Source organism: Vigna unguiculata, chromosome 7 (genome assembly GCF_004118075.2).
Source record: "Vigna unguiculata cultivar IT97K-499-35 chromosome 7, ASM411807v1, whole genome shotgun sequence".
Classification (NCBI taxonomy): domain Eukaryota; kingdom Viridiplantae; phylum Streptophyta; class Magnoliopsida; order Fabales; family Fabaceae; genus Vigna; species Vigna unguiculata.
The window spans coordinates 16,276,978-16,293,666 of record NC_040285.1 but is presented as its reverse complement, the minus strand read 5'-3'; the positions used below and the strand labels follow the sequence as shown (position 1 = coordinate 16,293,666).

The following is a 16,689-nucleotide window of genomic DNA, read 5'->3' as shown; positions in this document are numbered from 1 at the left end:
TGGGGAAGAACGCAGGCAAGCAGCCAAGGTAGAGGCCGAGAAGTTACTAAATGCAGGGTTTACAGAAGAAGCACAATACACCACTTGGCTTTCTAACGTTGTCTTGGTAAAGAAAGCCAACGACAAATGGCGGATGTGCGTGGACTACACAGACCTGAATAAGGCATGCCGTCGCGACGCCTACCCCTTACCCAACATTGATCGACTCGTAGACGGCGCGGCAGGAAACAAAGTGCTTAGCTTTTTAGATGCATATTCAAGTTATAACCAAATACCAATGGCCATAGCAGATATGCACAAGACTGCCTTCATCACCGACGACGCCAACTACTTCTATAGAGTCATGCCCTTTGGCCTCAAAAACGCTGGGGCAACTTACCAGCGACTGATGGACAAAGTCTTCAGCCATCTGACAGGACACTGTGTTGAAGTCTACGTCGATGACATGGTCGTCAAGTCCCCAAGCCATCAACAACACACTAAAGATTTGGAGGCAGTATTCTCCGCCCTGCGCCAGTACAATCTCCGCCTAAATCCCGATAAATGTGTATTCGGCGTCGACCGGGGTAAATTCCTTGGTTTCATGTTAACCCAACGCGGCATAGAGGTTAACCCCGAAAAATGCAGGGCCATCATCGAAATGCGCAGCCCCACTACTGTCAAGGAAGTCCAACGGCTAATTGGCCGCCTCACGGCCATCTCTCGCTTCCTACCAAAACTAGCAGAACAAACTCAACCCATAATCCAGCTCCTAAAGAAATTCGCCCGCTTCACGTGGACTAATGACTGTGAACAGATCTTCCTAAAACTCAAAACATCCCTAACCTCACCCCCCATCCTCCGCAAACCAAACATCAGCCAACCCCTGCTAGTATACATCACGGCCACCGATCACACCGTCAACGCTGCCGTTGTCCAAGAAGCAGAAGGCACGCAACATCCTGTGTATTTCGTGAGCAGAACACTACAGGACCCTGAAACCAGATACCAAATGGTAGAAAAACTATCCCTATCCTTGGTCCACGCCGCACGCCGCTTACGCCCGTATTTTCAAAACCACACCATAACTGTCAAGACCGATTACCCAATCCAAAAAATACTACAAAAGCCGGATTTAGCCGGACGCATGTCATCATGGGCCGTGGAGCTCTCCAAATTCAACATTCGCTATGAACCCCACGGCCCCATCAAAGCCCAGTGTCTCTTAGACTTCGTCAATGACCTACAACAAACACCTATTGAGGACCAATGGATGCTTCATGTAGATGGCTCCTCGAACCCAAGGGGTGCCAGTGCCGGCATCGTGTTGGAAGGCCCCAACGACATCCTCATTAAGAAGTCTCTTCACTTCGCTTTCAAAACGTCGAATAACCAAGCCGAATACGAAGCTATCCTCGCCGGCCTCTCCCTAGCCCGTGAAGTCGGCGTCAAAAAGTTAACATGCAAAACCGACTCCAAACTCACCGTAGGTCATTTGAACGACGAGTTCCAAATCAAAGACCCCATCCTTCAACAATATTACCATCTAATCCGCGTAATTATTCAATCCGCCTTTGAACAGGTCTGCGTCGAACATATCCCCAGAACCGACAATGTCAGAGCCGACATCCTTTCCAAATTAGCCAGTACCAAACTAAAAAACCGTAACCGATCCCTACTACAGCAAACACTATCCACACCTTCCATCATACACACTTGCCAAACGTTAACCCACACCCCATCAAACAGCATCACCCCCACTCAAAACCCAAACTGGACCACCCCTTACATTCAGTACCTTAAAACCGGTAACCCCCCCCCCCCCCCGACGCGGACAAAACTTGGCTGGCCAAGGCCGCCAGGTACACTATGGTAGGCGAGGACCTCTACAAACGCGGATACGGCCAACCCCTACTTAAGTGTGTCACGCCAGAGCAAGCCCAATATATCATTAAGGAACTGCACGAAGGAATTGGTGGTTATCATTCAGGCGCACGCACCATGGCCACAAGAGTTCTCAGAGTCGGATACTTCTGGCCCACGATAGAGGCGGACTGCCAGGATCACGTCAGGAAATGCAAACCATGCCAGAAGCACGGCAACCTTATACATCAGAAACAAGAACAACTACACCACATACTGTCCCCCTGGCCATTCGCTAAGTGGGGAATGGACATCCTAGGACCCTTCACACCCGGCAAGGGACAGGTCAAGTTCCTAATCGTAGCCGTTGACTACTTTACCAAATGGATCGAAGTCAAGCCATTGACCACCATCACGGCCCAGCAAGTCCAATAGTTTGTGTGGAAGGACGTTATATGCAGATATGGTGTACCACATACCATCATAACAAGACAATGGCCGACAATTTATCGACAAGGAGTTGTGCATATCGAAACCAAGTAAACAGTGTGCATATCGAAACCACCTAGTACCCGGACATCACCAACATAAGCCATCTAGGCAAGTAGCCGGTCGAGACCGACTACTCCAATGAACTTAAACTAACATCGATGCACCGCGTTCAATAGGTCTTAAGGGTCTGGTTTGGGGCCCAGGCCCATTCATGGCCCAAACTACAGCCCATGACAAAACCCAGCCCATGAAATGGTCAAACGTCATTAATGCCCTATAAATACACGTGGACCCCATCATTTAAAGGTACGCATTCATTAATCACTGATTTGACTCTCTAAGAGCTTTGACTTACTTGAGCTTCGGAGATTCTTCTGCAGGTAACCCCTCCTGGGTTCAAGCTGACATGTATCGATCGGGAAGAGGCCAACTGAAGAGATAGCGGACTACATGGTAAGGTGACGCTTGTGTCTAACCTCTTGTTTGTTTTCTGCAAGAACAGGTGTATATAAATTATAGGATGCACATGGGTGTAAAAGTATTTGAGGTGTCAACTGAGTGTAAAAATATTTTAGGTGTCAAATGGGAGTCAAAAAATTATGGATCTCAAATGGGTGTGAAAATATTTTACGTCGAAATGGGTTTAAAAAATTTATAGTGTCAAATGGGAGTAAAAATATTATAGGAGACAAATAGGTGTAAGATTATTTTAGGTATCAAATGGTTGTAAAGAAAATTAAGTTGTCAAATGGGTTAAAAAATATTTTAGGGGTGAAATTGGCATAAAAATATTTTACGTGTCAAATGGTAGTAAGAAAAATTAGGTTGCAAATGGGTGTAAAAGTATTTTGGGTGTCAAATAAGTGTAAAAATATTTGAGGTGTCAAATGGGACTAAAAGAAATATAGGTCTCAAATGGGTCTGAAAATATTATAAGTGTCAAATGGGTGAAAAAATATTTGAGGTGTCAAATGGTAGTAAAAATATTATAGGACTCCAATAGGTGTAAGAATATTTTAGGTGTCAAATGGTAGTAAAGAAAATTAAGGTGTCAAATGGGAGTATAAAAATAGGTGTGAAAAACTTATAGGTGTCAAATGGATGTAAAAATATTTCAGTTGTCAAATAGGTGTAAAAAACTTATAGGTGTCAAATGGGTGTAAAAATCTTATAGGTGTCCAATGATGTAAAAATATTTTAGGTGTCAAATGGGAGAAAAAAAGTTCTAGATGTCAAATGGGTGTAAAAATATTTTACAACTCAAATGGGTGTAAAAAAATTTTTGGTGTGAAATGGGAGTAAAAAAAATATACGTATCAAATGGGTGTAAAAATATTTTAAGTTTCAAATGAGTGTAAAAATATTTTAGTTGTCAAATGGGAGTAAAAAAATTATGGATGTGAAATGGGAGTAAAAACATTTAGGTTACAAATGGGTGAAAAGAAATTTTAGCTGTCAAGTGGAAGAAAAATATTATAGGTGTCAAATGGGTGTAATAATATTTTAGGTGTGAAATGGGAGTAAAAAGTTTTATATGTCAATTTGTAGTAAAATAACTACAGGTGTCTTATGGGTGAAAGAAAATTTTAAGTGTCAAAAGAGAGTAAAAAAAATTTAGTAGTCAAATGGATGAAAAGAAATTTTAGGTATCAAATGGGATTAAACAAGTTATAGGTGTTGAATGCGTGTAAAAATATTAGGTATAAAATGGGAGTAAAAATATTATAAGAGTCAAATAGGTGTAAAAATATTTTAGGTATCAAATGGAAGTAAAAAAAAAAAAAACTTAGGTGTCAAATGGGAGTAAAAAACTTATAGGTGTCAAATGGGTATAAAAATCTTATGAGTGTCAAATGAGTGTAAAAATATTTTAGGTGTAAAATGGTAGTAAAAAAAATTTAGGTGTCAAATGGGTGAAAAGAAATTTTATTTGTCAAATGGGTGTAAAAAAATTACATGTGTCAAATGTCTGTAAAAATATTTTAGATGTTAAATTGCAGTAAAAAAAATTAGGAGTCAAATGGGTGAAAAGAAATTTTAGGTTTCCAATGGGAGTAAAAAAATTATATATGTCAAATGGGTATAAAAATATTTTACGTCTCAAATGGGTGTAAAAAACTTTTGGTGTCAAATGGGAGTAAAAAAATTAGAGGTGTCAAATCGGTGAAAAATAATTTTGGATGTCAAATGGGAGTAAAAAATATTTAGGTTACAAATGGGTGAAAAGAAATTTTAGGTGTCAAATTGGAGAAAATATTATAGATGTCAAATGGGTGTAAAAATATTTTAGCTGTCAAATTCGAGTAAAGAGATTTTAGATGTGAATTTGGAGTAAAAAAAAATATAGGTGTCAAATTAGTGAATGAAAATTTTAGGTGTCAAAAGGGAGTAAAAAAAATTTAGGAATCAAATGGGTGAAAAGAAATTTTAGGTGTCAAATGCGAGTAAAAATGTAACAGGTGTCAAATGGCTGTAAAAATATTTAGGGTGTCCAATGGAAGTAAAAATATTATAAAAGTCAAATAGGTGTAAAAGTATCTTAGGTCTCAAATGGTGGTAAAAAAAATTTAGGTGTCAAATGGGAGTAAAAAAAGTTTAGGTATCAAATGGGTGTACAAATATTTTAGGTTTCAAATGGGTGTAAAAAACTTATAGGTGTCAAATGGGTGTAAAAATATTATAGGTGTCTTATGAGTGTAAAAATATTTTAGGTGTCAAATAAGAGTAAAAAAAATTTAGGTGTTAGATGGGAAAAAAAACTTAGGTGACAAATGGTAGTAAAAATATTATAGGACTCAAATAGGTGTAAGAATATTTTAGGTGTCAAATGGTAGTAAAGAAAATTAAGGTGTCAAATGGGAGTATAAAAATAGGTGTAAAACACTTATAGGTGTCAAATGGGTGTAAAAATATTTCAGGTGTCAAATAGGTGTAAAAAACTTATAGGTGTCAAATGGGTGTAAAAATGTTATAGGTGTCCAATGAATGTAAAAATATTTTAGGTGTCAAATGGGAGAAAAAAAGTTCTAGATGTCAAATGGGTGTAAATATATTTTACATCTCAAATGGGTGTAAAAAATTATTTTTTTGTGAAATGGGAGTAAAAAAAATATAGGTTTCAAATGGGTGTAAAAATATTTTAAGTGTCAAATGTGTGTAAAAATATTTTAGGTGTCAAATTGGAGTAGAAAAAATTTAGGAGTCAAATGGGTGAAAAGAAATTTTAGGTGTCCAATGGGAGTAAAAAAATTAAAGTTGTCAAATGGGTGAAAAAAAATTTTAGGTGTCAAATGGTAGTAAAAATATTGGAGGAGTCAAATAGGTGTAAAACTATTTTAGGTGTCTAATGGTTGTAAAAAAACATTAGGTGTCAAATGGGTGAAAAACAATTTTAGGTGTCAAACGGGATTAAAAAGTTTCTTGGTGTCAAATTAGTGTAAAAATATTTTACGTGTCAAAAGGGAGTAAAAAAATTATAGGTGTAAAAATATTTTAGGTGTCAAATCGTAGTAAAAAACATTTTAGGTGTCAATTTGGAGTAAAAACATTTTTGTATCACATGGGTGAAAAAAAATTTAAGGTGTCAAATGAGAGTAAAAAAAATTTAGTAGTCAAATGGGTGAAAAGAAATTTTAGGTATCCAATGGGAGTAAACAAGTTATAGGTGTCAAATTGGTGTAAAAATATTTTAGGTGTCAAATGGGAGTAAAAATATTATAGGAGTCAAATAAGTGTAAAAGTATCTTAGGTCTCAAATGGTGGTAAAAAAATTTTAGGTGTCAAATGAGTATAAAAATATTTTACGTGTGAAAAAGGAGTAAAATAATTATAGGTGTAAAAATATTTTATGTGTCAAATCGTAGTTAAAATACATTTTAGGTGTCAATTTGGAGTAAAAGCGTTTATGTGTCACACGGGTGAAAAAACATTTTAGGTGTCAAATGGGAGTAAAAAAATAATAGGTGTCAAATAGGTGTAAAATTATTATACCTGTCAATTGAGTGTAAAGTTATTTAGGTGTGAAATGGTTGTAAAAAAAATTAGGTTCCAAATGGGAGAAAAACAATTTTAGGTGTCAAAGGGGATTAAAAATATTTTAGGTGTCAAATGAGTGTAAAAATATTTTACATGTCAAAAGGGAGTAAAAAAATTATAGTTATAAAAATATATTAGGTGTCACATGGGTGTAAAAAAATAATAGGTGTTAAACGAGTGTAAAATTATATTACCTGTCAAATGAGTGTAAAAATATTTTTGGTGTGAAATGGAAGTAAAAAAATAATAGGAGTCAAATGGGTGTAAAATTATATTATTTGTCAAATGAGTGTCAAAATATTTTAAGTGTCAAATGGAAGTAAAAAAATTATAGGTGTCAAACGGCAGTAAAAATATTGTAAATGTCAAATGCATGCAAAAATATTTTAGGGGTGAAATTAGAGTAAAAATATTTTACGTCTCAATTGGGTGTAAATAATTATAGGTGTAAAAGTATTTTAGGTGTCAAATGAGTGTAAAAATATTTTAGCTGTCAAATGGGAGTAAAAAATTATAGATGTCAAATGCGTGTTAAAATCTTATACGTGTCAAATGGGTGAAAAGAAACTTTAGGTGTCAAATGGGAGTAAAAAAGTTACAGGTGTCAAATGGGTGTAAAAATATTTTAGGTGTCAAATGGGAGTAAAAAAAAATTAGGTGTCAAATGGGTGAAAGAAAAGTTTAGGTCTCAAAAGAGAGTAAAAAAAGTTCAGGAGTTAAATGGGTGAAAAGAAATTTTAGGTGTCAAATGTGAGTAAACAAGTTATAGGTGTCAAATGGGTGTAAAAATATTTTAGGTGTGAAATGGTAGTAAAAGCATTGTAGGAGTCAAATAGGTTAAAAGTATTTTAGGTGTCAAATGGTAGTAAAAAAAAATTATGTGTCAAATAGGAGTAAAAAAAATTTTAGGTGTCAAATAGGAGTACAAAAATTTAGGTGTCACATGGGTGTAAAAATATTCTATGTCTCAAATGGGTGTAAAAATTTTTGGTGTCAAATGGGAGTAAAAAAATATAGGTGTCAAATGGGTGTAAAAAACTTATAGGTGTCAAATAGAAGTAAAATAAAATTAGGTGTCAAATCGGTGAGAAAAAATTTTAGGTGTCAAATGGGTGTAAAAAACTTTACGTGTGAAAAAGGAGTAAAAAAATTATAGGTGTAAAAATTAGGGGTCAATTTGGAGTAAAAATATTTAGGTGTCAAATGGGTGAAAAAAAATTTAGGTGTCAAATGGGAGAAAAACGCTAATATGTGTCAAATGGGTGTACAATTATTTTAATGTCAAATGAGTGTAAAAATATTTTAGGTGTCAAATGGTAGTAAAAGTATTTTAGAACCACTTTGGCCATTACTCATAGGGAATTGGTGTTTTAAATTTGAAAATTTTCATCTTTTGGTAACACTTTTTTAATTTTTTTTACCCTTTTCACCTTTTACCATTTAAATGACTCCTATGTTATATATAAAATGGTTCAACATTTCAAAAGAAACACGATGGGCAATACTCAGAGGGGATTGATGTTTTTAATGTTCTAAATTTTCATCTTTTGCTGATGTTTTTTTCATTATTTTTTCCGTTTTCATCATTTAAAATTTAAATAATTCATAATTTATAAATAAAAATTATTCAACATTTCAAAAGAAACACGTTAGGCAATACCCATAGGGGATTGGAGTTTTCAAATTTGAAAATTTTCATCTTTTGGTATTTTATATTTCAATTTTTTTCAAAATTTGAACAAAACCACTTTAGCCGTTGCTCAAAGTGAATGGGTGTTTTTAAATTTGAAAATTTTCATTATTTGGTAACACTTTTTTATTTTTTTTAACCCTTTTCATTGTTTACAATTTAAATGAGTCGTAAGTTATATATAAAAATTGTTCAACATTTAAAAATAAAAAGGTTAGGCAATACTCAGAGGGAATTGGTGTTTTTAAATTTGATAAATTTCATGTTTTGGTAACACTTTTTTCATTTTTTTTTACCATTTTCACCTTTCACAATTTAAATATTTCATATTATATATATAAAAAGTGTTCAACATTTCAAATAAAACATTTTTGCAATACTAAAAGGGAATTGGTGTATTACAATTTGAAAATTTTCATCTTTTGGTAACACTTTTTTTAAAAAATTTAACCTTTTTCCTCGTTTACAATTTAAATTACTCCTGTTATATAAAAAAATTGTTCAACATTTCAAAAGAAACACATTGGGCAATAGTGAGAGGGGATTGATGTTTTTAAAGTTCAAAATATTCATCTTTAGGTGACAATTTTTTCATTTTTTTTGTCATTTTCACGGTTTACAATTTAAATAATTCATATTTTATATATAAAAATTATTCAACATTTCAAGAGAAACACGTTAGGCAATTCACATAAAGGATCTATGTTTTCATATTTGAAAAATTATCTTTTGGTAACATTTTTTTCATTTTTTACCCTTTTCCATGTTTACAACTTAAATAATTAATATTTTATAGATCAAATTTGTTCAAAATTTCAACAGAACCACTTTGGCTGTTACTCAAAGATAATTGTTGTTTTTATATTTGAAAATTTTCATCTTTTGGTAATGTTTTTTTCTTTTTTTTTATCGTGTTCATCTTTTACAATTTAATAACTCAAATTATATATTTTAAAATTGTTCTATATTTCAAATAAAACATTTTGGCTATACTCAAAGGGAATTGGTGTATTACACCTTGAAAATTTTCATCTTTTGGTAATACCTTTTTAGTTCTTTTTACCATTTTCACCGTTTACAATTTAAATGACTCATGTTATATATACACATTGTACAACATTTCAAAAGAAACATGTTGGGCAATACTTAGAGGTGATTGATGTTTTTCAAGTTCAAAATTTTCATCTTTTGGTAACGTTTTTTTTTCATTTTTTAACCCTTTTCAATGTTTACAATTTCAATGACTCATGTTATATATACACATTGTACAACATTTCAAAAGAAACACGTTGAGCAATACTCGGAGGGGATTAATGTTTTTAAAGATGAAAATTTTCATCTTTTGGTAACGTTTTTTTATCATTTTTTTAACCATTTTCAACGTTTACAATTTCAATGACTCATGTTATATATACACCTTGTACAACATTTCAAAAGTTATAGGGGATTGAAAATTTTTTTTTTGCCTTTTTCATTGTTTACAACTTAAATAATTCATATTCTATATATCAAATTTGTTCAAAAAATCAACAGAACCACTTTGGCCGATACTCAAAAGGAATTGGTGTTTTTAAATGTGAAAATTTTCATCTTTTGGTAAAACCTTTTTCATTTTTTTTACCATTTTTCACCGTTTACAATTTAAATAATTCATATTATATATATATATATATATATATATATATATATATATATATATATATATATATACAATGTGTAATACAATTTAAATGACTCAAAAGGAATTGGTGTTTTTAAATTTGAAAAATTTCATCTTTTTGTAACACTTTTTTCATTTTTTGTATTGTTTCCACCATTTACAATTTAAATAATTCATATTTTATATATGAAGATTATTCAAAATCTCAAAAGAAAGACTTTGGCCATTACTCAAAGGGAATTGGTGTATTACAATTTGAAAATTTTCATCTTTTGGAAACTCTTTTATTTATTTTTTGTCGTTTTCATCATTTACAATTTAAATAATTCATATTTTATATATAAAAATTGTTCAACATTTAAAAAGAAACACGTTAGGCAATACTTAGAGAGGATTGGTGTTTTTAAATTTGAAAATTTTCATATTTTTGTAACGCTTTTTTCTTTTTTTATCGTTTTCATCGTTTAAAATTTAAATAATTCATACTATATATATATATATATATATATATATATACAAATTGTTCTACATTTTAAATAAAACATTTTGGAAATACTCAAAGCGAATTGGTGTATTACAATTTGAAAATTTTAATCTTTTGGTAACACTTTTTTATATTTTTTTATCACTCTCATTGCTTACAATTAAAATGACTCATATGTTATATATATAAATTATTAAACCATTCAAAAGAAACACGTGGGGCAATACAAAGAGGGGATTGGTGTTTTTAAAATTGAAAAATTCCTTCTTTTCGTAACGTTTTTTTTCATTTTTTGTACCATTTCTATTGTTTATAATTTAAATAATTCATATTTTATATATGAAATTTGTTCAAAATTTAAACAAAACCAATTCGGTCGTTACTTAAAGGGAATTGGTGTTTTTAAATTTGAAAATTTTCATTATTCGGTAACACTTTTTTAATTTCTTTGACCTTTTTCACCATTTACAATTAAAATGACTCATATGTTATATATAAAAATTGTTTAACATTTCAAAAGAAACATAATGGGCAATACTCAGAGGGGATTGGTATTTTTAAATTTGAAAAATTTCATCTTTTTGTAACGCTTTTTTCATTTTTTTAGCATTTTCACTGTTTACAAGTTAAATAATTCATAATTTATATATCAACTTTGTTCAAAATTTCAACAGAACCACTTAGGTCGTAAATATTTCACATTATATATATTAAAATAATTCATATTTTATATATAAAAATTTTTCAACATTTGAAAATAAATACATTAGGCAATACTCGTAGGGGAATGATGTTTTTAAATTTGAAAATGTTCTACTTTTGGTAACGTTTTTCTCATTTTTTTACCCTTTTCACCGTTTACAAATTAAATAATTCATATTTAATATATGAAATTTTTTCAAAATTTCAACAAAACCATATTGTTCGTTACTCAAAGGGAATTGGTGTTATTAAATTTGAAAATTTTCATTATTTCGTAACGATTTTTTAATTTTTTTACCGTTTTCACCGTTTACAATTTAAATGACTCATATATTATATATAAAAATTGTTCAAAATTTCGAAAGAAACACGTTGGGTAGTACTCAGAGTGAATTGGTGTTTCTAAATTTGAAAAATTTTATCTTTTGGTAACGCTTTTTTCATTTTTTTCCCTTTTCACCGTTTAAAATTTAAAAAATTCATATTATATATATACAAATTGTTCAAAATTTCAAATAAAATATTTTGGCAATACTAAAACAGAATTGGTGTATTACAATTTGAAACTTTTCATCTTTTGGTAACACTTTTTCATTTTTTTAATCATTTTCACCGTTTACAATTAAATTGACTTATATGTTATATATAAAAATTGTTAAACATTTCAAAAGAAACACGTTAGGCAATACTCAGAGGGGATTGGTGTTTTTAAATTTGAAAATTTTCATCTTTTGGTAACGCTTCTTTTATTTTTGGTACCGTTTCCACCGTTTACAATTTAAATAATTCATATTTTATATATGAGAATTGTTCAAAATTTCAAAAGAAACACTTTGGTTGTTACTCAAAAGAAATTGGTGTTTTACAATTTGAAAATTTTCATCTTTTGGTAACACCTTTTTAATTTTTTTTTACCTTTTCACCGTTTACAATTTAAATGACTCATGTTATATCTAAAAATTCTTCAACATTTGAAAAGAAACACGTTGGGCACTACTTAGAGAGGACCAGTGTTTTTAAAAATGAAAATTTTAATCTTTTGGTAACATTTTTTTTCATTTTTTTACCGTTTTCAACATTTACAATTTAAACAATTCATATTTTATACATAAAAATTGTTCAACATTTCAAAAGAAACACGTTGGGCAATACTCAAAGGGGATTGATGTTTTTAAATTTGAAAATTTTCATCTTCTAGTAACGCTTTTTTCATTTATTTTTTCCATATTCACCGTTTACAATTTAAATAATTCATATTATATATATAAAATTGTTCAAAATTTCAAATAACACATTTTGGCAATACTAAAAGGGAATTGGTGTATTACAATCTGAAAGTTTTAATCTTTTGTTAATACTTTTTTTAATTTTTTTACCCTTTTCACTCTTTTACAATTAAAATGACTCATGTTATATATAAAAATTGTTTAACATTTCAAAAGAAACACCTTGGGCAATACTCAAAGGGGATTGATGTTTTTAAATTTTAAAATTGTCATCTTCTAGTAACGCTTTTTTCATTATTTTTGTCGTTTTCACCGTTTTCAATTTGATTAATTCATATCTTATATATAAAATTTTTCAACATTTCAAAAGAAAAACATTGAGCGATACTCAAAGGGGATTGGTGTTTTCAAATTTGAAAATTTTCAACTTTTGGTAACCCTTTTTTCATTTTTTTACTCTTTTCACCGTTTACAATTTACATAATTCATATTTTATATATGAAATTTGTTCAAAACTTTAACAAAACCACTGTAATTTCTTAATTGGATTCTGAGGTTAGATGAATTAATTTATTTGTTCTTTTGATTATTGTTGTGGTTTTTGTTTATCTATGTCCTTTGCTTCTTAATTGAATAGAAAATAATGATTTTAAATCTACACGCATGCTAACCATATGAGTTAAAAGGTTTTTAAATTCAATTGAGACTTTACTTTGATTTTATTTAGAAACTTTCATTTGATTAAATAAGTTTTTGTCAATAATTGAGACTGTACTTTGATTAAAGGTAATATATTTAACTAAAATTAGTCAAGACTTTACTTTGATTAATTAAGTTTTCTATTTGGTGAGGAAACAAAGAAACATACATGATTAGGCATAGTAAAATTTAATTGAGGCTGTACTTTGGTTGAATTTACTATGGGTAATCTAAAAATTCTCACTTTTAATTAAGACTATACTTTGATTAAAACTGAGAATGCAAACAAATGAATTGAGACTTTACATTGATTGATTTGTAAATCAACAACAATAATTAATTTAACAATAATCTCTAGTTAACCGATGAGGAATCCTATTTTGAAAAAGTAGTGGAATTGACCTATTTTCTATTATTGTGTTTGCAATCTTTTATTTGTGTGACAATTCATTCTTTGCATATCAAAACCCCATATTTTTACTATTAATAGTTTTAATTGCATTTTTATAAGAAACAAATATTTGAAATCAATTTCGTATTCATTGAGAGATGACTCATGGTTAGCTTAACCCTAACTAGTTTGTTCACTACTAACTTGGCAATACTGAAGTTGCTAAAGTTAAGTAGTGGTAATTTGATCGCTTAACGACAACGTTATCAAATTTGGTGTCGTTGTTGGGGAATATGGTTAGTATCTCTTATATTTTGATTTTATTTATTTATTTATTTATTTATTATTATTATTTTTTTATGCATATATGTTTAATAGAGTTTGTGTTTTTTTTGTAGTCTTTAGTTTTCTTTTAATATATTTCAAGCAAAGTTCTATTTTTGTTTTGATTAAGAAATTTTTTAAGACTAGTTAGGAAAACTCAGTCTAGGAAAGACTTGGTATTTATGTTGTCCACTGTGACGCACCTCTCTTTCTTGGGAGTAGACCCAACGACATGTTAACTTATTTCTTTCTTGAAATCTTTCTCCAAAACATGAATAGGAAGAAAACAGAGGAATACTTTCAGGTGGAATGCGTAGTGCATGACTCGGGCCAACCCGGGTCAATTCTATCAACTTGATCCTGAACTTGAAAGGAATTTGCGTAAATCACGCAGGAGAGTTGAACTCAGGTGTTCTATTGAAGGAACACCGTTATCATCTGAACCTACCATTGAAAGTGTACTGCTAGAACCACCTTCAGTGATTAACATATCTTCTGATCCATCACTTGAACCAGAAATTCAAAAAGATAGAATGGAAGAAAGAACAATTTAAGAGTTGGCTTCACAAGATGCAGCAATTACACAAAACATGTGCATCCAATATTCGGATGGAGAATGTGAGCTTAAGTCTGGGTTAATCCATCTTCTACCTAAATTCCATGGATTAGCAGGAGAAGATTCGTACCATCACTTGAAGGAATTTCATGTTGTTTGTTCATCCATGAGACCTACAACAGTGACAGAGGAACATATTAAGTGTACCACACCTAGCCGATCCAACCAAATAATAATAATAAACGATCACCATATATATACGTGAAACAAATAAAGTAGCCGGCCTAAGCTGACCTAAGCCTAACCGGCCTAAGCCGCTAAAAGAATAACCAGCCTAAGCCGACAGAAGAATAATAGTGGCCTAAGCCGTTAAAAGAGTAACCGGTTTAGACCGGCCACTCTAAGAAACTTAACGAAATCAAAGCACTTCTAAGATTCATCAAGCCCACAATATCCGAGTTCAACATCCGCTACGAACCCCACGGCCCCATCAAAGCTCAATGCCTTCTAGACTTTGTCAACGATCTCCAACGAACTCCTAAAGAGGGCCAATGGACACTTTATGTTGATGGTTCGTCAAACCCAAAGGGGCAGGTGCCGGCATTGTACTAGAGGGCCCCAGCGATATACTCATTGAAAAATCCATCTATTTTGCCTTTAAGACGTTTAACAATCAAGCCGAGTACGAAGCCATCCTTGCCGGCTTATCCCTGACCCGCGAGGTTGCTGTCAAGTCACTAACATGCAAAACCGATTCCAAGCTTACTATCGGCCATTTAAATGACGAGTTCCATATCAAAGACCCCACCCTCCTACAATACTACCATCTGGTCCGAAAAGTCGTCCAGTCTGCCTTTGAACAAGTTCGCATCCAACACATTCCTAGATCCGAAAATGTCAGAGCTGACATATTATCCAAACTAGCCAGCACCAAGTTAAAGAGCCACCACCGATCACTATTGCAGCAAACACTGTCCGCCCCTTCCATCACAAATACTTGCCATACCATAACCCAATACCAAGCCGACAATTGGACAACTCCTTACATTCAGTACCTTCAAACCGACAACCCTCCACCTAACGCTGACAGAACTTGGATAACTAAAGCCGCCAAGTACATAATGATAGGCAATGACCTGTACAAACGCAGATACGGCCAACCACTCCTCAAATGCGTCACTACAGAACAAGCTCAGTACATAATTAAAGAATTACATGAAGGCATATGCGACTATCATTCCGGTGCACGCACCATGACTACCAGAATCCTTCGCGCCGGTTACTTTTGGCCAACCATGGAAGCAGACTGCCAAGACTTCGTCAAAAAATGCATACCATGCCAGAAACATGGCAACCTTATCCACCAGAAACAAGAGCAGCTTCACTCTATACTATCCCCGTGGCCCTTCGCAAAGTGGGGAATGGACATCCTCGGCCCTTTCTCCCCCAGCAAAGGTCAAGTAAAGTTCTTAATAGTAGTCGTCAACTACTTCACCAAGTGGATAAAGGCCAAACCCTTAGCCACCATTACAGCCCAGCAAGTCCAACAATTCGTTTGGAAGGATATTATATGCTGGTATGGTGTCCTACATACAATCATTACCGACAATGGCCGACAGTTTATAGATAAAGAACTTGCTAAATTCTATACCGGTCTAGGCATCAAACATGTAACTCGCTCTATTGAACACCCGTAGACCAATGGATAGGCCGAGGCAGCAAACAAGGTTATACTAGTGGAACTAAGTAAGCAATTGGACAACGCCAAGGGTCGATGGCCAGAAGAACTAGTGGAAGTGCTATAGGCCTACAGGTGTACCCCCTCAATCATCAACAAGCGAATCTCCATTCAGCCTAGTATACGGCACAGACGCCATGATACCTGTTGAAATTGGTGAACCGTCTCTGCACCGAGAACTATATGACCCATTCAGAAATCATCAAAATATGACCACCCACCTCGACCTCCAGTCCAAGTTAGTAGAAAAAGCCCAAATACGCAACTTAGCTGTCAAACAGCGAGCGACCTGAAAGTATAACGTGAACCTATGCCCAAGATCGTTCGCAACAGGAGACATAGTTTGGAGGATGGCCAATAGTGCAAGAAAGAAGGATGGGAAGTTCTCCGCCAATTGGGACGACCCATATCGAATACGTGAAGATGCTGGAGGAGGAGCATATAGGCTTGAGCAGTTGTGAGGGGAAGAAATACCCAATACATGGAATGTGTCCCATCTCAAGCTTTACTTTATTTCAAAACATGTATTGTATTGCACCAAATGCTTGTAACCCTAGGTGTACTCTTTTCCCTCACCTGGTCTTTTTTCCCTCATGAGGGTTTTGGCTAGGGAGGTCTTAACGAGGCACCCCAAATTTCATGAATAAACAAAGGGTTCTTAACCTCACGACTACTCCTCACCTTGCTTCTAACACGCTTTTAAGTTCCCCACCCTTACCACATGTAAGCGGCCTAGGTCGAAAACCCTTAACTTACTGTTAGGTCGTTTTAAGTTCCCCACCCTTACCACAAGTAAGCGGCCTGGGTCGAACACCCTTAACTTAATGATAGTTCGTTTTAAGTTACCCAC

At 32.8% G+C, this 16,689-nt stretch overlaps 1 protein-coding gene across 1 annotated transcript; it reads left to right on the top strand.

Annotated features, from left to right (window-relative positions):
* Positions 1–388: 388 nt before the first annotated feature.
* Positions 389–15,798, top strand: LOC114191223. The gene is made up of 2 exons (XM_028080399.1): positions 389–566; positions 14,690–15,798. The coding sequence occupies exons 1-2, from the start codon at positions 389–391 to the stop codon at positions 15,796–15,798; spliced, it is 1,287 nt and encodes a 428-aa protein (XP_027936200.1).
* Positions 15,799–16,689: the final 891 nt, after the last annotated feature.

Excerpts from the sequence above, each read along its gene's own strand:
- LOC114191223 (XM_028080399.1), top strand. The coding sequence starts at position 389 with ATGGACAAAGTCTTCAGCCATCTGACAGGACACTGTGTTGAAGTCTAC. Across the intron at positions 567-14,689 it reads TGTATTCGGCGTCGACCGGG|GGGCAGGTGCCGGCATTGTA; the intron begins GTAAATTCCTTG and ends TCAAACCCAAAG.